The sequence below is a fragment of the Cebidichthys violaceus genome, unplaced genomic scaffold (genome assembly GCF_023349555.1).
Source record: "Cebidichthys violaceus isolate CVI_PGR_0920_01 unplaced genomic scaffold, fCebVio1.0.p SCAF_9, whole genome shotgun sequence".
NCBI lineage: Eukaryota > Metazoa > Chordata > Actinopteri > Perciformes > Stichaeidae > Cebidichthys > Cebidichthys violaceus.
Window position 1 is genome coordinate 16,522,194 of NW_027176975.1, and position 21,337 is coordinate 16,543,530.

A 21,337-nucleotide genomic window follows, 5' to 3' on the forward strand; every position below is an offset into this window, starting at 1 on the left:
ATTCTCACAGTCTGCTCCACTGCTTACCACTAGTTTTCTAACCTCTACTTCACTCTGCCTGCCAGCCAATCCCACCTCATCAGTTCACCCCACTCACCTGTGCTCACAACTGCAACCCATCTCCAATCAAGCCAGTACTTAAGCCTCTCCTGCTCAGTCACTCGTTGCCAGATTGTTATTTGCCATCTCTCTCCAACAGTCATCCTTGGACTGATTTCCTGTTGGTAACCCCACCTGCCTCCGACCTTCCTGCTTCGTAGTGATCGTGGAATTCGCCTCAGACTTCTGTCCCCGATCATGATTTCCACCTCAGCGTTCCTGGTTTCTGTCTGCTTCTCCCCTTTCGCTGCAATGTCGCCACAGTGTCAGTTTTCCAGGCTACTTACCTGTGGTTTCTGTGGCTCAGAGACTTTCACCATTTCGCCACAATCCTTACTGTGTCTGTGTGTCCTGAGAACATTTATCTGCTTCTTGAACCTTTGCCTGGCCCTGACTTAGTTTCCACCTTCTCCCTACTGGTCTGTCTGCTTCTACTAATTGCTTCCCTGGTTCCAGACCTGCTGCTTTCTTGACCACATCTCCTGTCTGCTCCTTACCGCACGAAGGAGCAGACAAAAGCCAATGTCAACTTTTAATTTAAGTTTTAAGTGAATACAACAAGGACATGTCAAAATTAAATATTTCCCACCTGGTTTCCTCGCTCACCTGGGAGGTTGACGAGAGAGTCAAGGCCTACCTGGGGGACCAGCCCAGTCCCAGCTACTGGCGTTGATTCCCTTCGACTTTGAGTTGGTTGTTCTCCTGTGGGCTCCAGGCTCACTTGCCACCTCGGGATCCAGCATACCAAGGAGGTCCTGCAGCAGAGGTTCTGGTGGGCTGCCCTGTAGGGAGACAGCTGGAAGTTTGAGAACACCTGTCCCGTCTGCAACCAGCACAAGCCATCCCCCTAGGCTCCTGCTGGCCTCCTGCAACCTCTGCCTGTACCCCATCATCCTTGGTCCCCATCTCTTTGGATGTGTGTGTCCTGTGCCGGCCATAACGACCCATGTTGCTTGGTCGTTACTGCAATTTTTTGCTGCTACTTGTCGTTTATATGAAAGTTAGACCGCTGCAACGGCCCCAATATACACATAAAAATGGCCCCTGCTCTGACTATCCTGCTACATTAATATGAATGGGAATGTCCTTAAAAATCAACAAAAAATAAGTAAAACTTCAGTCAATTAAGAGTCAGTCAGTCAGTCATCTGTAAAGCAATGAACTACATGAAAGGTGTAATTCAAATATTTTATTGAGTGATTGTCATAGATTCTAGAAGTGTGGAGGATGAGCAGGATTCTTCCAAAAGATGTCCTCAATTGTTATTTCATGATGGTGGAGAGCCAGTAACTGTTTCTTGTTCACACTATAGCTGCCATATATTACCTAATGGACTACAGACACCGGACTTTAAGGTTTAAGTCACTGGATTTAAACGCAGGTGTTGCAAAATAAGCAGTAAACCTTTTCAGTTTGGCCCAGCTCCAATAAATGTCTTAAGCACTGACCTCTCTCTCTGAACATCTAGTGTTGAAGTGCTTTGAATGGTCAGAAGACTGCAGTAGACGGACATTTCAGTAAGAGGGAGTCTGTGTGTAGTTTGAGGAGTCTTCTGCAACTACAGAGTTCTGGTTCAAATGAGCAGTTTTCATTAAAAATAAATGTTCATCCTGTTGACTTGTTCCATGTTTTGATTATTTATTACCATTTATTTTCTATATATACTGTTTATACAGACCAGAACTTAATGTGGCAGGTTTTAAAACCTCATCTATGGTTGTATTATATTCACTTAAATATGAGAACTTAGCAGTGTTAGTTGTCTTTAGTATGTAGAACCCAGTCGCACGCACGCACGCACGCACACACGCACGCACGCACGCACACGGGGGAGTTGCTCATTGAGGTCCATAGACACCGGACATTATAGTCAAGTGTTTCTCATCAAGTGACTAAATGTGTACAGAGGTGTTGCAGTAACATGTAATGCATCTTGTCACTTTGGCTGGAACACAATGACACCACTTTATTTCTAAATCATTTATTTACAGGTTTGTTGCACAACTGACAATTCACACACTGATTTACATATGAAGAGAATGTATATTCTGCCAATAATGCAAGAACAAAGTTTAGAAAAACACATGTCAGAGCTGGAAGAGCCTCTCAGAGACAAACATCTAAAGATAATAAACCTCCATGAAAAATCACAGATCAAAGCATAATGTAAAATGTCTCGTCTTTTTGAAAAATATGAGCCAACTGGTGGCTGTATTTACAGTCAGTCACTGAGCCTCAGAGAGGCGTGGTTGGGGTGGAGGCAGTAGTGGGGACAGTCACTGGGTTCAGCCCCAGGTCCAGGGATGGAGCTTCATCTGGTGGTGGAGGACTCTTCTTCTGGGCGTCCAGCTTCTCCGTTAGCTGAGTGTAAAGCTCCTTCACTGGCTCGCTGACCTGTGGTCACCAGACACAGCATCACACAAAGTGTCAGTTCATACAATACATTAAATGCTGACATGTGTCCCAAGGGCTTGCTCTCATTCACACAACTGTTTTAGAGCTGCAAAAGAGAGCTGGTAAAAATGTAAAGTAATAGAGAATGAGATATATATTTTTAAGTTTTCTGAGATTTTATGTTTGAATATATAGATGAGATCTTATTCAATGTGTACGTATTTGTATACATAACAGACATGTGAACATTGCCAAGTTCAAAATTCTTGTTTCCTTCTGTGGACAGTAGAGTCAAAGGTTTTTACAGAGGGAGTTTATGTCTTTGTGTCACTCCATAAACAGAAAAACAATGACATGTTTTTAGTAATAAAATGTTGTATAAATGAGTCTTTGAATGATGCGTGAACAAACCTCTCTGTAGAAACCTTAGAGAACCTTCAGAATATAGAAGAATGAAAGAGTAGAAACCTTCAGAATATAGAAGAATGAAAGAGCAGAAACCTTCAGAATATAAAGAATGAAAGAGTAGAAACCTTCATCATATAGAGAAGAATGAAAGAGTAGAAACCTTCAGAATATAGAAGAATGAAAGAGTAGAAACCTTCAGAATATAGAAGAATGAAAGAGTAGAAACCTTCAGAATATAGAAGAATGAAAGAGCAGAAATCTTCAGAATATAGAGAAGAATGAAAGAGTAGAAACCTTCATCATATAGAGAAGAATGAAAGAGTAGAAACCTTCATCATATAGAGAAGAATGAAAGAGTAGAAACCTTCAGAATATAGAGAAGAATGAAAGAGTAGAAACCTTCAGAATATAGAAGAATGAAAGAGTAGAAACCTTCAGAATATAGAAGAATGAAAGAGTAGAAACCTTCATTATGTAGAGAAGAATGAAAGAGTAGAAACCTTCATATAGAGAAGAATGAAAGAGCAGAAACCTTCAGAATATAGAGAAGAATGAAAGAGTAGAAACCTTCAGAATACAGAGAAGAATGAAAGAGTAGAAACCTTCATCATATAGAGAAGAATGAAAGAGTAGAAACCTTCAGAATATAAAAGAATGAAAGAGTAGAAACCTTCAGAATATAGAAGAATGAAAGAGTAGAAACCTTCAGAATATAGAAGAATGAAAGAGTAGAAACCTTCATCATATAGAGAAGAATGAAAGAGTAGAAACCTTCAGAATATAGAGAAGAATGAAAGAGTAGAAACCTTCAGAATATAGAAGAATGAAAGAGTAGAAACCTTCATATAGAGAAGAATGAAAGAGCAGAAACCTTCAGAATATAGAGAAGAATGAAAGAGTAGAAACCTTCATCATATAGAGAAGAATGAAAGAGTAGAAACCTTCAGAATACAGAGAAGAATGAAAGAGTAGAAACCTTCATCATATAGAGAGGAATGAAAGAGTAGAAACCTTCAGAATACAGAGAAGAATGAAAGAGTAGAAACCTTCATCATATAGAGAAGAATGAAAGAGTAGAAACCATCATATAGAGAAGAATGAAAAAGTAGAAACCTTCAGAATATAGAGAAGAATGAAAGAGTAGAAACCTTCATCATATAGAGAAGAATGAAAGAGTAGAAACCTTCATCATATAGAGAGGAATGAAAGAGTAGAAACCTTCATCATATAGAGAAAAATGAAAGAGTAGAAACCTTCATATAGAGAAGAAAGAAAGAGTAGAAACCTTCAGAATATAGAGAAGAATGAAAGAGTAGAAACCTTCAGAGTATAGAGAGGAATGAAAGAGTAGAAACCTTCATATAGAGAAGAATGAAAGAGTAGAAACCTTCAGAGTATAGAGAGGAATGAAAGAGTAGAAATCTTCATATAGAGAAGAATGAAAGAGTAGAAACCTTCATCATATCGAGAGGAATGAAAGAGTAGAAACCTTCATATAGAGAAGAATGAAAGCGTAGAAACCTTCATCATATAGAGAAAAATGAAAGAGTAGAAACATAATCTGCGATAAGTTCAGTTCAATAATGATGCTGATGGCTGTGATTCTCCATCTCTGATGTTGATGGACAGGTTCAGTTGTGGGCACTCTTACTTAAAAGGGAACTTTGGTATTTCTCAACCTGAATCCTACTTCAATGTTTTTGGGACTAGTGGGGACAACAGCTTTTTAAATTGTTCCAGCATTGATCGAGAGCGCTGCAGCGGCAATAGTCCACCGTCATCGTACGGTTAGGTCCAGTAAAAAGCTTTGCTTTTACCACTGCCATGCTCAGAGTGTTATCAGTGTCTGCTATTGAGGGGGGAGGGAGAGAGACAGAGAGAGGGGGAGGGACTAATATTGACACTCAGAACCTGTCAGTGGCAACAACAAGCGTTTCTACTGGACGGAACGTTACAATGACGCTCGTTTAGTGGCGGTTATTTGAGCCGCTGGGAAGTTCTGTTATGGACAAGAATATGCTGTGGAAAACGCTGGCTTAGTATGACTTTTAATATTAGTATCATTTACCACTACATATTTAGCTGTCATCAAATTATTATACACACCATTTCAAACTACTTGAACTTTTTCCTTCATTGTAGGCTCTATCAGGACTCACGGTTGTTTGCTGTATTTGAGCTATGTTAAAACACTCTCCCCATCACATCATGATTCAAGCACAAGCTGAATGTAGAGATGAAGCCAACCTGTTTCGGGGGTTCCAGAGTTTTCATCAAGGTTTCCATGCACGACGGCAGCACTTTGTGATGTAGATGCAGCATCATCCGGAGGGCGTGTCTGTGGACGTTCTCTTTACTGGAAAATATTTAAGACAAACAAAATCGGTCACGAGACACGGCGGACTGCACGCCCACAGTCAGTCACACTATCGGCTCTGCTCGAATCAGCTCACCTGGAAAAAGAAGTAAGAAGGAAGCCGTCGAAAACTACTGAACAAAAGTCTTCTGATCCAAACTCATCAGACAGCAGGGTGAGGTGTCCAGTCAGCAGGTGCAGAAAGATGTCACCAAAGGCCATGTCATTGTAGGTCTCCACTGTGGGGGAACAGCAGACGCACAACTCTTATTCTGACAAGTCATGTAGATCCTACACAGTCTTTTTACGACTGACCGTAGTCGTGTCATTTACTGCCTGCTCAAAGGGTCAAACTGCTAACAGTGTCAGAGCCTTTCAGGTGATGCGCAACACTCACCAAGGGCAGGTAGTAACCTCTGTAAGGCGTTCTTGTTCCTCAGCTTGGCAATGTGGAGGATGTAGTAGAGACCCATTTCACAGGCCACTCTGTTCTCCTGCAGGTACCTGAGGGACAGCAACACTTCTCATCATTCATCACAAAAGAACAGGGAAAACAGAATGAAATTACTACAAAGAGTGCCTTGACTTTCCAGTTTGTGGTAGTTTTATTCTTGTGTTGTCTCAGTGTCATGCTATGATACAGATAAGTCGTCCCATGAAACCTGCTGTTCTACACTGGTCCACTCTGGCTGTGAGCATGTTCACGTTACAGCTGATCCCCGGAACAGTCTTTGCTTGGTTAGGATGCTTTCATAAAGAACTTGAACCCCGTCAAGTCAGACAGATGAGTGACTTTGTTGGACTTGAGTTACAGATGAATAAAAGTCATCTGTTGTTGCTCCCTTTTTTCAATTTCCACCTGTGATACTTAGATCACATACTGATACTTATAATATGAGACAATGTACTTTATTGTCCCAGTTGGGACATTTGTCTTGGACTCAAACGCTGCACACATGACATAGTGTCCTATGGTATAGCTGTATAGCAGTAATGATAATAGACAAACATGTACTGAAGCACATCACAGGTTGCACACTATGGTCCAGCTCTTTACCTGCTGAAGGCATCCGGCAGGGTGGTGGGGTATGACAACGAGCTCTTCTCCTCACTGGGGAGCTTGTGTTCTGCAGTGAAGGTGTGATCATCAACAACCACTGACATCATGGCAGGCAGGAAGCGGGTCACCACCTCCAAGTCCTAACAGCAGGCACACAGGAAGATCCATTTATGAGCGTATGAAGCGATGCAGCACACGTACGCTGGAGGTGAACACTCTACGTACCAAACGAGGCTCTTTAAAGACCTGGCTGTCAATCATGTCCCACGCCCCTTGACCCAGAGACAGCATCCTCAGCAGCAGCATCAGGTCTGGACTGTCCTGTTCAAAAACAGATACAACAGAACAACTTACAATGGGCTGTGTGAGGGAACTCGACAGTGAAAACACAAATAACTGGTGGAGAAACTCTTCCTTTTAGAATTCACAGTGGCTGTCATTTAAAGAACTAATACTCCAGAAACATGCATATTAGAGAGGGAGGGACAGGGGCAATAACTATCAGGCTGGATGAAGCTAAAGGAAGACAGGGGCTAGGTTGCGTTTCTAGCTGCATCCCTGTCACCAGTCAGTCAGTAGAAGACCATGACACCATCGGCATGGTTGTGCATCATGTCGCCTGTGTCCTCGTGCGCAGTATGCTCACCCTGGGTAAAGCGTCCTGACTCAGCAGTTCTTGCAGGTTCCTCATGATACTCAGAACCAGGGTGTTGCACGCAAACGGGTCACACAGGATCATGGACAGGTCCCTGGAACACACGGAAAGATAAATTCACCCATTCATCAGAGATGAACAGCTCTGTTTATAACCCTTCCCCTCATCCGTTACCCGAGGACTTGCTCTTGTCCCTTCTTCACTCCATCCAGGAAACCTTGCAGCTCTCTGGCTCGCTTGCCGTCCACAAACTTCTCACGGATGCAGGCGTCTAAACACCAAGTGAACTGTCACGGCACACAACAGAGACACAGAGGAGAAAGAGATGCTAGAACACAGAAAACACAGGGTTTGGGGCTCTGCAGTGGTCCGATGGTGTCCTAAAGTGATCCTCACCTTATGGCAGGGGTCCACAGAGCAGATCTCACTGATGTCCAGGTCGTGAAGAGACATCAGCAGCTCTGCTCTCAGCGTGCAGTAGTGGACATTTCGCGTTCGCAGGAAGAGCGTCCTTAAAAACTGCAGCACCATGTCGTACAGCTTCACGTTCTTTCCGATCATCTGTGTCAGTTTTAGGACCACCTAGAACATCGGAAAAGCTTAACAGCACCGTCTCTTCACACAGAGATTCATGTCTCAAAGACTTTGGTTCAGGTTTAAGAGACATCTCATCTGATGACCGACTCACCTCGCCTTGGCGCCGCGTTTTGGGAGAGGGGCTGAAGAAATTGTGCAGGATGGAGAGGTCGCTGCTGAACAGAGCGGCTTCCTTCTCCACAATGTACTGCTTTAGGAGAGGTGACACTTCATCCCCAAACAGAGCCTGGTTGTCCTGCCAGATCTGCCTCTTCACCTCCACCGCACACACCTTGTACAGCTCCTTGTCAGCCATCACCATCTTCAGTTTCTTCTCTGGCACCTGCAGGAGGGAGCATGTGATGAAGATTAAGAGGCACTTCTGCAAAGCCAATTTGAAGATTTTGGCTCAACAATTTGTTTTATACCTAATCAAATTGGATGGTCATGATAAGATACAGATGGGTTACAAATCAATGTACGTGTGCTGTTCCATGACGGGCCTCTAAAACAGCTCCACATTCTCCAGGTGTGTGGAGCTCTACTGGAGGGACGGACAGCACTCATGTTGTTTGGTGATGTGGTGAAGAGCACTGTATCACAATGACTCAAACTTGTGCTCATTATTTACTTAAACTGTACTTTACTATTGTTGTCTAATGAGAGATGAGGACTAAAACTTTAGAGATTTTGCTTTATATTGAATTGACGACAGCTACAAAATGTGCAATAATCAAATATTCAACAAGCTAGGCAACAGCCATCGCTTCGTGGGCATTCACATGAAAGTGTACGGCTAAAACCGGGAGTAGTGAGGCTAGTGCAACCGACGTTGTAAACAAGCAGTTAGGACCAGGCTTAGTGAAGACCAGTTGGTGCAACCCGCTCCAGGTTAGACCTGATCCCGATGTGGGTCTGAATAGGGTATCATATATTCTAAACGTACTGTACTCTGTGACTGTAATACACGTTACCATGCTTCAATACACAGAGTGCGTGGCCCCAGCACTGCTGATGAAATGTCAATACTGCTCACATCGTGTGATATATTGCTGTTTTTAGTCTTTAACAGAAAAGCAACGGCCCTGAAGAAACTTACCTTGGGTAGATGCTTCAGCACCTGCATTACCACTGGCTGAATGGACGGCATTTTGACAAGAGGAAAGCTCTTCTCCAGCAGCTCCTCAAGCTTCCCATATCTGTAGGAAAACAGAGCATAATAGCATCTAAGCTGAAACTCAAAACATTACTCAGAGTCCAGAGTTCAGTGACACACCTGTCCTCCTCCTTGCCCTCTGCGATGGTGGCGACTCGCTCCATCAGCTTTTCTCGAAGCTCATCAAAGACGGACTGGTGGAACTCCAGCCGAGGGGTTCCATGTAGATCGAGGAAGGGAAGAGCAGACTGGAGGGTCGGCAGCAGGATGCCATTTTCCATCTGCAGTCATGTAACGCATCACAGACTCATCAGGGATCAGTTGTAACTGTGGCTGGTCAGAGCCAGCTGAATACATGTTTCCTTGCTTATTTGCAATGGCTGATATCAACTAGACAACACAACTTAAGACATTTGACACACCGTGGAAATGGCTTACAATAATTTGGCATATGAAAAAGGTACCATATGGCTTCTAGTCTTCTGACCACTCAAACCGCTTTAGCACTACATGTCATCATTCACCCATTCACACACTGATGACAGGGGCTACCATGCAAGGTCCCATCAGAACTATCTAACTATTCATACACAGCAGGAACAGCCTGCAGACACGTCTACATGGACGAGCGGAGCCGGGGATCGAACCACTGATCCTCTGACTGAAGGAGCACCCTGCTCTACCACTGATAGTGTATACAACAGTGATGGTATACATCAGTAGTACAGGATCATGAAACCACTTCTCATGAATAATACACTCTCTTTGGTAACATGTCAATCCTTTTTATTAACTATCAGAAGCCTGTCCAGAGACTACGTGTTCTGTGCAGAGTGAATTATTGGTGGTTGTATGTCTTCACGTGGTGTCATATTAGCATATTTAATACGCAAAGAGGAAGAGAAGACAAAAGTGATGACACACCTGTGTGTAGGAGAAGGTTATTATAGTGTCTGATCTCCACCTGTGTTCAGTCACGTGTGCACATCTGTGTATGGGTTGGTTGGTTATCGATTAGTCAGACTGGCTATGGTGGCTAAGCTAACAAACGCCTTTTCAGTTTAGGCTAATGTTAGCTCTAATATCAGTTTCAGGGACCATCAACAAATAGGAAATCACATAATCGCCATTGCTAAAGCCTTGCTATGTATCCTAACAAGGGAACGGAAGAGAAGATAGATGCATGCCTTTATTTAATACGCCGTGTCAATAAAGACAATACACACTGATCGTGAAACGATCATTTGCATATCCGTCCCATCGGCCACTGCGCCATCTCTACTACTGATACAGCTCTGCACTGCATATGTAAATATCGAGTGAGTCTTGATTGAGGTTTAAACTGGGATTGGTTCCAACAGTGCTAACCCTAGACTAACCTTCTGTTTGTATTAAGTCTGAAGAAGAGCTTTTCTCAAATTAAATCCAGCCTGCTTTTATTGTGAAACTCTTAACAAGGAAACAGAAAGCAGTTCCTGTTTAAATCTAAGCATCTCGTTTCTTTAACCAATGACTTCTTTTCTTCTTAATCGACTGTTGCTCAGAGGATCTCTGTCTCTGTCAGTCTGGTTGAACCGTTGTGCAGCAGTTTGTTCTCCATCCTCTAAACTAAAGAACACCTGTGAATGAAGAGGCTTTCTACAAGATAAAAGCACGACTATTTCAAGATATAGAGTTAGCGTTAGTCCTCTCAGACATCTAACTGGTAACGTTATTCGAAATGTAACGTTACGACATGACCGTGGTCCCCGAGAACCCTGTGACCGTTACCTGGAACTGGTCGATGGCTTTCAGCGGCTCCGTGCAGTTGGTGAGCGTCTCTTTCAGGTCCTCTCCGTTGGAGATCCCCAACTCAGGAAGCCCCGCGAACATTCTGCTCCTTTGTCATCCACTTCACGCGTTACGTGGAACTCAAATGTTCTACCCTGTTGACTATTAGCTACACAACACTCCAACACATCACGCTCTCTATGCGGGCATAGGAAACTTCCGGTGTTGTAACTGTATAAACAGTCCGTCAGAAACACCAGCGACGGATATGGTTCCGTACTTCATTCATGCTCTGCGGAAAAAAGGACATAATTCACTGAGTTTGTTGTATTGGCTGAATGCTGAACATTGAATGTGTCCCTTATTAGGAGTATTTGTGTTTATCAATGATAATTATTAACACGCTGAGAAATAATAATGATCACAAACGGGAATCCACAGAAATGTTTTAATTGTTCTTTGGCGGCTTCAAATGACTTTAAGGACATTATAGTAGCCTAATTGGTGACCAATAAGCCATTTGTCGCAGAGGAACAAAAATCACCACACAGCCCCAGTGGATAGAGATATAATACAGTGAGAGCCCAGAAACATGTATCTGCGGCTAACTAGTCCTAGTTATAACTTATACCACGAGCCATACATGAAACAAATGTGACCGATTTATTTCAATAACTTAACTAAAACATATTTTTAGCTTGCTATGACCACAGCTGAGAACTCATTAGAAGACCAAGAAGCACTGTTACACTACATCACGTCACCATCTACCCATTCACACACTGATGACAGGGGACCATGGGACCCATCAGGACTAAACTAATTCACATTCACACCCATACATATTGAAAGCAATTTGGGGTTCAGTGCCTTGCCCATGGACACTTTTTTAACACACGGGGCATCGAACCGCCGATCTTCCCGTTGAAAGATCACCCCTGAGTCACAGCCGTCCCCCCAGAGAACACAAAAAAGCACTGCCCTAATGTGGATGTTGTGAGTGGGCATAATATTACTCAATTAATCCAAAACAATTACAAAAAACTTGGTTTATTCTGTAGTTTCAAGTTACACACTTTGACGTGAGTGTCCACAAACAAGCAGACGGTTTAGTGGATTTGCAAAGGAAAGAGTGGAGGCCATATGTTACTGCTTTGCTGATTTCACTTGCATACATACATACTGTGGTGCAGATATTTAAATTTTTCCAAAACATATTGAAAGTTTTGGACGGACATATGCATTCTCTAAGAGGAATATGGAAGTGTGTCACCCTTGCTCTTACACCATGCCTTCTTGAGTTCTTGTGTTTCGGTAGATCATCAGTAGGTATACCATTGCAACGAGGAGGAGGGTGATGAATAGGAAGAGAATGCCAGCCCAGGGCCCCGGGGGCAGAGCCTTCATCAGTCCGAGTCTCTCTGCTGGTACCATACCGCTCAGAGTCAGCATGTACCCCAAAGCCCAGCCTACAGCTGCTCCTCCTGCCTGCAAAAACACACAAGGGGACCCACTGAAACCACAACCCACCATGGACAAGCCTTCTGATTTAGGTCCAACAGACAGTGGTGTTGACAGTAGTCCATAGTTAGAACCCAGAATCCCAGCAAATGATGAATACAAATGTTTAATTGATTTCCTTTACTCCTGACCGTTTTCTGGAAAGAGATGGAGGGAAGGGAGTGCTCATCGAAACTGTAGCCCTGCAGTAAGAGGACCTGGACGAAATTGGAGACGGCACAGGTATTCTTCATGTGTTTCACCTCCTGCTTTGTCTTTTGAGTCAGCTATGAGTGGAAATACATTGGGTTAGGATTTGTATTTAGTTAGTGAGATCTTAACTCCCATCACTGTAGACATTTCTAGAATGATACATTGTGGATACATTATGTTTTTTTTCCCTTTGAAATGAGTCTACTGGCCTATTAGGTGGTTTTAAACATGAACATGTTTGAGAATTCTTCATTCTGTGCTCTCATGAGTACCTCAGACATGGTCATGTTGCAGATGAGTCGAATTGCCTCGTTCAGTCGACTAGGGGACGTCATGGGGATTTTGGTGAGGAGGTTGATGTAGTTATGATTGAGGAAGAAGGCAGAGAATGCCTGTGGAGATGATGGGAAACTGAGTCAATCAGAGACTCCCATTATTCCTGAGGGAAGATTAGTTTTCATACAAGCATCTTGGAAAACATCCCGTTCGGATTGAAAGTCATTCAAATAATGAACCATATAATATAATAACAAAATAATTGACCGCAACTACTGGATGGGGTACAAAATACTGCCATCTATAAAGGGCACATTTATAAAATCCCTTAGAATTCTGCTTCCAGGGGCTCCAGAGAGGAGGGGGTTGCAGTAGTCCAGGTGGGAGATGACAGTCGGACTCTACAGGAGATACTGCTGTGTTTGGTGAGAAAGATAATTCACCATCCAGGGTCACTCCCAGGTTCATGTTCGAGTACGGTCAATGGCAGGGTTCACAGTAGAGCTACCTACCGAGACTAAGCTAGCAACTCTGAGAGGCTGTACATTTGCACATCGGTGCTTCGAGCTAAATGCTACTGTCAGCATGCTAATATACTCACAAAGACAATGCAACCATGCTGATATTTCAGAGGTAAATGCAATGCTAAAATCCTCAGTAGTTTTGTACACATTTGGTCATAAATAAATGTATTGAACAACTAATAATTGTAACCTTTTAATTGGGTTAAATTACAAGTTTGGGTCACCAAAGTTATGGTAATTCTCATGAGGGAAATGTGGACGTCTGCACCAAAGTTGATGGCAATACATCCAATAATTGTTGAAATATTTCAGTTTGGACCAAAATGGAGGGCATTCAGATTGACATCCCTACAGTCACGCTTCTAGCATGGCTAACAAGCATGGCTATAGCAATATATAACTGATAACATTTTGCCCAGCATTTCCAGTGTACAGACTTCTGCTCCCTGACCGTATCCCATAAGGCTGTGCCTCCTCCCAGACACCATGCCTGTGGAGAGCACTGTCCTAATAACAGATAATCTCAGAGAACAGTCCCCTCCATTCCTTTCATTCCATGACCCACAGGTCTGGTGGTGGGGTATGGATGGAAGCCACGGCGTACCCGCCACTACACCACTGACTATTAAAATAGAGTTTGTGACAGGACAGTTATTGTTGCATGTTATATTGTATATGATCTTCAACAGCCTACTTGTATTTCATTTTGAAACTTTTTTTTGTAGTGTGTTATGATACATGTTACATACTGAAATGTACTGTTAAATAGGTATACAGTATGCTAGGGAGAATGAACAAACATTGACACTTTAACAACACTCAGATCAGCAAAAATGTTCAATGATGTAAAACTGAGAAATCCAAAAAGCAAAGAATACCACAAAGGTAGACGTCAAATGTTTAGTCTAAGAGTAAAAACTACTGTTTAAAAGTCTGCCTCACCATAAAGCTTCCGCTCACGTTGGGTTGGAAGACTCCGTCAAAGGAGCACTTTGAGTAAGTGCAGTTGTCGAAGGAGAACAACTTTTTGATGTTGTCCAGGCAGCTCTGGTAATCTCCTGTGCCCACGACTGATACATTCATCTGACGGTCAAACTTGGCTGGTCTGTAGCCCTCCGTACATGGAGAATCAAAGACATTCTTCCCCAGCTGGATAGATATGTTGAACTGCTGTGGATAGCAGGGATGAGCCACCTGGGGCGTCACACCTGCAGTCTGAAAGAGCCAAAATAGATAAAAGTTAAACATGTTTCTGCTAAATATGATGGGCAAGTGCAGCATATGACAAGTATAATTCCAAGTAAACTGATAGAATAGATAAATATTCACAATGTACCAGCACTTCAGAGTGCCCGGCAGTATTTATACTCCCTATGTGCAATCAAAAATTATGTATTTCTATTATGCATTTCTTTTGTTTACATTGCCAGCCTTATCTACAACCTTTTTGAGAATTACTAATAAACAGGGTTACCTTTGGATTGACCACCAACCAGTTCCAAATAATGAAGTCCACTTAACATATAACAATACAGATTTTTTCAACATGTCAACTTATACAGTATCAGGTTGTTGTTTTATAATTAGTATATGTATAATTATTATTATTTTTAATCTTTTTGTATAGAGTATGAAGCTGCCAGCATCGGGTTAGCTTACCTTACCATAAAGACTGAACACGGGCTCGTCTGTCTTTGCCCCACTGTGGCAAAATCTGCCAACCGGCAAAAGTAAAGCTCACTAATTGACACATTATTAATTGTTTGCCTAATTCATACACAACCCAAAGTGTAATATAAGAATGTGTGTTACCAGACTATTTCTACTACTTCCTGGAGTTAAGTCATCACTGTGAGACTCCAGAAAGGCACAGGGGTTGGTAGGTGTATTTGTTTTCCTTCAGGGCCAGGCTAACCGTTGCCCTGTGTCCTGTCTTTATGCTAAGCTAAACGGCTGCTAGCTCCAGCTTCATATTCAAAGGACAGACATTAGAGAGTTGTATTGATCCTCTCATCTGCCTCTCTGAAAGAAAGCAACACAATCTCATACCACTCCTTTGAGCAAGTTTGAGGCGGCAGGTTGGTGGAGTCAGTGTAGAGTACACACCCTGCGCACTCTGTATCAAACACCCTTGTTGGCAAGTGTACTGACAGACAGACAGTGAATTTTTTATGAATTATCCAGAAATAATTGTATTGAGCTGATCTTGACCTCTGACCTCACAGTTGTCTAAGAGGAAACACAATCCTTAAGGCAGAAACAACAGCCATATGTAACTGTTAGGCGTTAGACTTTTTTAACAGTACCGTGATAAGATGAGCCAGCAGTTTTTTCAGGAACTGGTCTTGGCCGTAGCACAGGAAGCTCTGGGTGTATAGTCTGTAGGTTTGTCCGTAAAGCTTCAGCTCCATCACGTTATCCTTGTTCTCCACCTTTTCCGAGGTTTCAAAAGCAATCTGTGTGGAAGCTCCCCCTAAATCCAAAGCTCCAACTCTTTCTCTGCCTGGATTCAGCCATCGCCCTACAAAGCCGTACTGAATGGCAAGAAAAGGAAGGTCAAGGCATAACAATTTGAATCAATGTAGGAAAATAGAAATATTTCATTACTGAAAAGAGTTCAATCCGAGGAGAACATACAGCCAAAAACAACTTCTAAAGCCCCTGTGTGTGGAGCCCTTTAACCGCACAACCAACTTGAATCTATGGCAATGTCAATTGACAGACTGTTTGCAATTGTCTGCAGCCACGCAAGGCTACCAGTTGTCTTGATCTATTCCGCATGCGTTGAACCAAGTGACAGTATAAACAGAACTATACGCGTCCATGGTGTCCGCCGCTGCCCGGGTACACATCTGCTTGGGAGTATATCCGAGGCTTAGCGTTGGTGTTTGGGACAGCTATAATAACTTTTGATGAGATTGGACGACAAGTCATTTGAACTATTCACTGAGCATATCACCAGTTTTAAGAGCAACTCTACTTGTGTTGTTATTGTGTATTTCGTCTGTGTGCGTTCCCTCTTTCAGTTGGCAGGCTATCTGCATTTGCTGCTTGTGTTCTTTGTCGGATTTCCTGCCTGAGTTCCTCCTGCCATACTGGTTTGTTCTTCTGTTTTTTTGGTGTTTTTTCCTTTGTACTTTCTATGCCTCAGTCTGCTCCCTCAGTTTGTTGCCTGTCAGTTTTGTTTTTGGAACTAACTTTTGCTGTTAAAGCTCACTTTTTGTTTGATTCAACCTGCCAGCCTGGTGTTCTGAATTGGGGCCCTGTTGGAACTCAAAAGCCTTGACAGAAATTGTGTACCCCTTTGCTCCCCTGATCAGCAGATCTGGCTTAATGTACCGTGGCAACTTCTTCTGTTGTTGTGACGCGTGTGTCGCACAAGTCAAACACTTTTACTTCCTCCACAATGAGGTTTTAATGTAACAGTGTTTGTGACATTCTATGTGTTGAACTGAAAAGTCAAAGCTCACCTTCACAAAGTTTTCAAGTAAGTAGTTGACTGTGACCCAGCCATATGCCCCCTCCTCCTGTCCACTCAGGATGGTTGCATTCATGAATTTGAAAGGGTAAGACCGCAGTTTGTTCTCCACTTCCTGCAGTAGCCGCTGAGACTCTGTGGCATTGACTTTTCTTTACGAAGTAGTGAGTTGAATGGGGAATGAAATGTATATCAAATTATTCCAACCAAGATCCATTTCAATGCATTCATGCATCATTAATGAGGAGTGTGGTAGAAATATAAGTGCAATATCTTCAAAGTCTTAATAGAAATTTCTACTTACTTCAAGAGTCTCATGCCTGCAGTAGCTCCCAGACAGAGTGAAGTTTGCTGGTGCTTGGATTTGGGGATATCCTTCACAGCTCGTTCCAGGCAGAACTCCAGACTTTTGGCTGCACCACCAGGAAGACCTGCATAGCTGGATATGCCTCGACCTTGACAGAAAGAGAAGTTAGTTTGGCTTACAAAGAACTCAGCCTGACCTCAAAAACTGAACTTCCCTGTCTTAAAGGATGAGTGAGCTTCTGAGATACAGGCTCTGGATGGTGTTTCTAAGGAAACTCTGAAAACAAACAAAAACAACTGAGGAAGTAACTAAGAAGGCTCAAACGCTATGGTGAGGAAGGGGAGCACGAAAAGGTCATTGGACGAGTTTCTGTAGAATTATGTGGAAGTGAAAGTGGGACTGACTTCACCACCAGGACAGTCTGTTCAGGTACCTCAAGCTAAGCAGATAATTTTCACTTAACTGGACCAGGTTTTTGAACACCTTCCAATAAATACAAGATGTCCTGAGATTTGTTTTGGAGGTGAATGTAATTTTTGATTATTTAATTTGAAAATGTAAACGTTGTGAACACTACAAGTTTCCCTGCAATACGGCATACTTATTTTTGCCCTGAACAAGACGAGCTAACCACAGCTAGCCCTGCCAATCAAATGCTGCTTTGACCACCAACATCTTGTTGTCAGTGTCAGCCTTTGACCTGTTAAACCCGACAGACCCAAATTCGTGTTTAACAGGTTAAAGCCTGCAGGCAAACCTTGATTCAAAGCAGCGATGCAGAGTCAGTGATGCCGGCCTTCTCACACCCACTGGGAGGAGCTCACCTTTTACAGGACACTCGCTGTGCTGGGTGACGATACCAGTGCCATTTTGCTTGTCATTCGGCCATTTGTAGATGTACATGGTGGTGCGGGATGAGCCGGCATCCAGAACAATTCCATACTGAAACAGATAAAGCATTACATGTCAGAAAAGTACAGCATGCCTCCATATCTCATTTTAGCTATTGGCAATGCTGCTCAAAAGTAACCATTGCTTTGCTCATGTGTCATATTGATATGACATCTGGAATATCTCAGTGCATCTCTTGTGAAGCATCTCTACTTCACAAGTAGAAATGTGTGAAATGTTAAATTTTCTGTGTGCATTTTATTTATTAAGGTATTTGTATTTGCAGTTGTAACCAATGTGTTCTATTAAGTTTCAACCTTCAGTAACTGTGGGATTGAGAGGATGTGACTCTAGTCTAGACATCCAGTCATTCCTTTTGCAAACACATTTCCTGTCATGAGACTAAAGAGTACAGGTTTACTGATTTGCTGTGATGAAATGGGTGATGTTATGTATTGTGGTGTCTTAATTCATTCAGCATTTTTGTCTTCCTTTGTCTGCTCTTTTTGAATGTCAACTTCAAAGCATCAAGTTCTATTCAAGCATTGTTCTGCAGGCAAAGGATAAAAGCAGCATAAATGAGTCTATGAACAAAAGGAAGAGCACATGAATAATGTTCTCAGAAAGAATCCCCCCCCCCCTCCCACGCACACGCACACACACACACACACACACACACACACACATACTCACACACACACACACACACACACACACCATTTTAAAATAGTATAGTATAACACTATTATATTGGAACTTTTTAAACCGTGGACCCCAATCTATACTTTCTTATCTTACTGTAACTTGTGAATAACTCTGTGTATACATGAATAAAAAGCCAGATACAGAGACAGAACCTCTGCATATGACAAAGCACACTTTTATGAACCACGGGTGTAAATCATGGTGAGTATACTGCAAAGGAAGGCTTGAAAATAAATATAGGATGTCAGAAAGTCTCCTTCAGCCAAAGAAAATTACAATTTTTGTTCAGTCCATAATTCAGTAGAGATTATGATATGAGTGAATAACTTTAATCATTCTTTCATTACCGTGTTTTCAGCTGGTGTCTCCATCTCTCTAGCTGGAAGGACCACCAGCAGAATCCCAACTATTGCCAGTATAAGCAGCCCCAGGGCAGGGAGGGTTTGGCAGCAGCGGAGAGCCATACTGGAGACCGTTTCCTCAGATGCCCCTGACAGCTCTGTGTAAAAGTGCGTGAGTGCTTAATGCCAGTAAGGCAACCCACAGAAATAAAGGGCGGGCACTGACAAATTGACGGCTAGTTGTTTCAAATTGTTTGGTAAGATGTACCACTTCCTGTCACCCCTGCACGCACCCTCTTGCATGCACATACGAGAGTCTAATGGATATGTTTGAAATTCAACCAGTGATTTATACATGAATAACCACATGAATACATTCTGTGAATGAAACAATACTTTCTTCATTTATTTATAATCTATAATAATTATCATTTTCAGTTTTCAAACATTTTTTTAAGTCTTTTTGTAATTCATAATGGCATATAATATTTGCTAATGACATATTCAATCCTCTCTAAACTTTCAGTATTATTCAGTATTTCTATACTAAAATCAATGAGATATCCAATACAACATACATTACGGATAATAATATGACGTTTCATAATAACAGCTCATTGACTCTTTGCAGCCATGTTAAAGTCACAGTGTAACTCTTCAGACCACCTCACATAGACTTAAGACTGATTTGTGCCACCAACATCATATTTCATGTTTCAGCTGCTGGACAAACAATACTTCAGCAAACATTTGTCGATTGTATGTAGTTGCTACAGAAATATAAAAGAGAACAATAGCTCATTAAACAGCTGGCAACCACTAGATTTAATGCTGATGTTCATAGTGTCGGTGTTCCTGCAACACCCAATAATGTTCATCTCCCTTGAGGATGGATGGAGTTGGTGCTGTCAGACCATCTGTAGATGTCTGAGATATGTACACCAAGAAATGTAAGGATATTGACAATTTCAACAGATGACCCACTGATGACAGTGTGAGTCTGATCTTCCTGAAGTCAACAATGATTTATTTTGTCTTATTGACATTTAGAGACTTATTAGAACAGCTCAATATTTCCTCTGGTTGTATACCTCCCTGTTTCAAGCTAACATGTACTTTGCGACTGTAACAATAACAGAACTGATATGTGCTGTTTCTTTGTTCTTAAACTGACTGCTTCGATCACTCAAGAGGCTGTTGTCGACATACTGTAGTTTCAGAGAAAAACAGAGGATAGGTTAAGTCAAAGTGGTTGTTCTTTATGTTGCATTAAACATTTAGTTCACTGTAATAAAGACCACATTTCATCCTGTCCACATATTTCCCACTCACTTTCTTTCGCTGTGCTCTTATATACAGTCTCCACTACAAAAAATGAACAGCTTGAAGTAAATCTTTTACTCAAGGATTATTGGTATCTCTTTCACTGTCTACTTTTCTGTTGTAGTTTAAAGCGATCCCTCCTAAACCAGCTCAGTGTCACGCGCCGTTGTCTGCAGTATAGAGGTATAAGCATGGCAGCAGATCAGCTGGTTACAAAGGTCTTGTTTGACTCCAGGTCATTTTAGTCACAAGAAAGTGGTAAAGGACACACCAGTACAAGAGAAATCACATAATTTCAGACAGAATAATAATGTTCACCAAAGAACCGAGAACGAGAAAACACGTTTCAAATTTCAGTCCCAGAACTCTATTACGCTTTTCATTTTTGTTTTCAAACCTTATTTATTTTCCACTTTTCAAACCTTCCCATGGTGACATCAATAATAATGAATTCAGTCACGTAATACATATTATTCTGAAATGGGCCATTCTGCATAATGAGTTATTTTACTTACCTACTTAAGTACATTTTGATGCTAATACATTTTTACTTTTACCTATATTTTGAAAAAAAGATTTTTACCTGCATGTGTACATGTATGTTTATGCTGTAAATGCCAGGGGCTTTTTTTGTTTCTTCATTATTTATTTGCCATTTTTTGGAGAAATATTGCCAGAAATCCATTGTGAGGATCTGTCTTGTGTCTTGATGATCTTGAGTTATTTTCCTTCTAGATTTTTGTTTGTTTGATGATGGTGTGCTGAGGTCGATTCCTAGCTGCCTCCAAAATTGATAGTTAAGTGATTAGTCGGCTACAACTTCCACTATTTGTATCCCTTTTATTTAATCATGTCTTCTATTTCTTCCCCTTTTCTTTACTCCAACCAAACGTGGCTTTCTTTCTATATGGTTAAAAAATCATATTATTGTCATTGTACAACAGGGTTTCACAACAAAATGCAGATTACAGTCCCATTTTGCCACAAACAACAAACAACAAAAAAAAGCTACATTATATGTGGAGGTGGAGGATGAATTAAGGAGTCTCTGAAGTGTGATGGTTCATCAGCTCATGCTTCTCTATCGGTTTTCAGACTGCAGCAGGGTAAACAGGATGTGGCTGGTGTCTTTCTGCTCTTCTCTCTTACCACCGGCTCACACCATGTGATGCAGCTCTGCAACTTTGCAAAGCAACATATATGCAAATTAATTACAGTATGATTACATTCTTTCTAAGATGAAAACAAGTATTGGTGGCGGTTTATAATGTCATTGGTAGTATCTCCTTTCTGAGACCTTGTGGT

At 41.9% G+C, this 21,337-nt stretch overlaps 2 protein-coding genes across 2 annotated transcripts; both read right to left on the reverse strand.

Annotated features, from left to right (window-relative positions):
• Positions 1-2,064: 2,064 nt before the first annotated feature.
• Positions 2,065-10,712, reverse strand: nelfb (negative elongation factor complex member B). Its single transcript, XM_068704151.1, has 13 exons — positions 10,475-10,712; positions 8,825-8,985; positions 8,648-8,747; positions 7,661-7,891; positions 7,369-7,554; positions 7,147-7,259; positions 6,964-7,066; positions 6,543-6,638; positions 6,315-6,457; positions 5,655-5,761; positions 5,355-5,496; positions 5,149-5,257; positions 2,065-2,493 (listed from the first exon to the last, which is right to left on the reverse strand). Exons 1-13 carry the CDS (start codon positions 10,574-10,576, stop codon positions 2,335-2,337), a joined length of 1,752 nt encoding a protein of 583 aa, XP_068560252.1. The 5' UTR covers positions 10,577-10,712; the 3' UTR covers positions 2,065-2,334.
• Positions 10,713-11,508: 796 nt separating this feature from the next.
• On the reverse strand, positions 11,509-18,882 carry LOC137867440 (ectonucleoside triphosphate diphosphohydrolase 2-like). The gene is made up of 9 exons (XM_068704036.1): positions 18,716-18,882; positions 17,597-17,714; positions 16,770-16,920; positions 16,458-16,617; positions 15,294-15,521; positions 13,930-14,202; positions 12,460-12,579; positions 12,127-12,261; positions 11,509-11,962 (listed from the first exon to the last, which is right to left on the reverse strand). The coding sequence occupies exons 1-9, from the start codon at positions 18,830-18,832 to the stop codon at positions 11,756-11,758; spliced, it is 1,509 nt and encodes a 502-aa protein (XP_068560137.1). The 5' UTR covers positions 18,833-18,882; the 3' UTR covers positions 11,509-11,755.
• Between the last annotated feature and the right edge of the window lie 2,455 nt (positions 18,883-21,337).

What these genes read in the sequence shown, in the direction of transcription:
- nelfb (XM_068704151.1), bottom strand. Translation starts at nt 10,576, where the DNA reads ATGTTCGCGGGGCTTCCTGAGTTGGGGATCTCCAACGGAGAGGACCTG. An exon ending in AAGCCATCGACCAGTTCCAG is followed by an intron (nt 8,986 to 10,474) that starts GTAACGGTCACA and finishes ACATGACTGCAG; the next exon opens with ATGGAAAATGGCATCCTGCT. An exon ending in CTGTGGACCCCTGCCATAAG is followed by an intron (nt 7,260 to 7,368) that starts GTGAGGATCACT and finishes GTGCCGTGACAG; the next exon opens with TTCACTTGGTGTTTAGACGC.
- LOC137867440 (XM_068704036.1), bottom strand. Translation starts at nt 18,832, where the DNA reads ATGGCTCTCCGCTGCTGCCAAACCCTCCCTGCCCTGGGGCTGCTTATA. An exon ending in AGACACCAGCTGAAAACACG is followed by an intron (nt 17,715 to 18,715) that starts GTAATGAAAGAA and finishes TATCTGTTTCAG; the next exon opens with TATGGAATTGTTCTGGATGC. An exon ending in CAGCGAGTGTCCTGTAAAAG is followed by an intron (nt 16,921 to 17,596) that starts GTGAGCTCCTCC and finishes CTTTCTGTCAAG; the next exon opens with GTCGAGGCATATCCAGCTAT.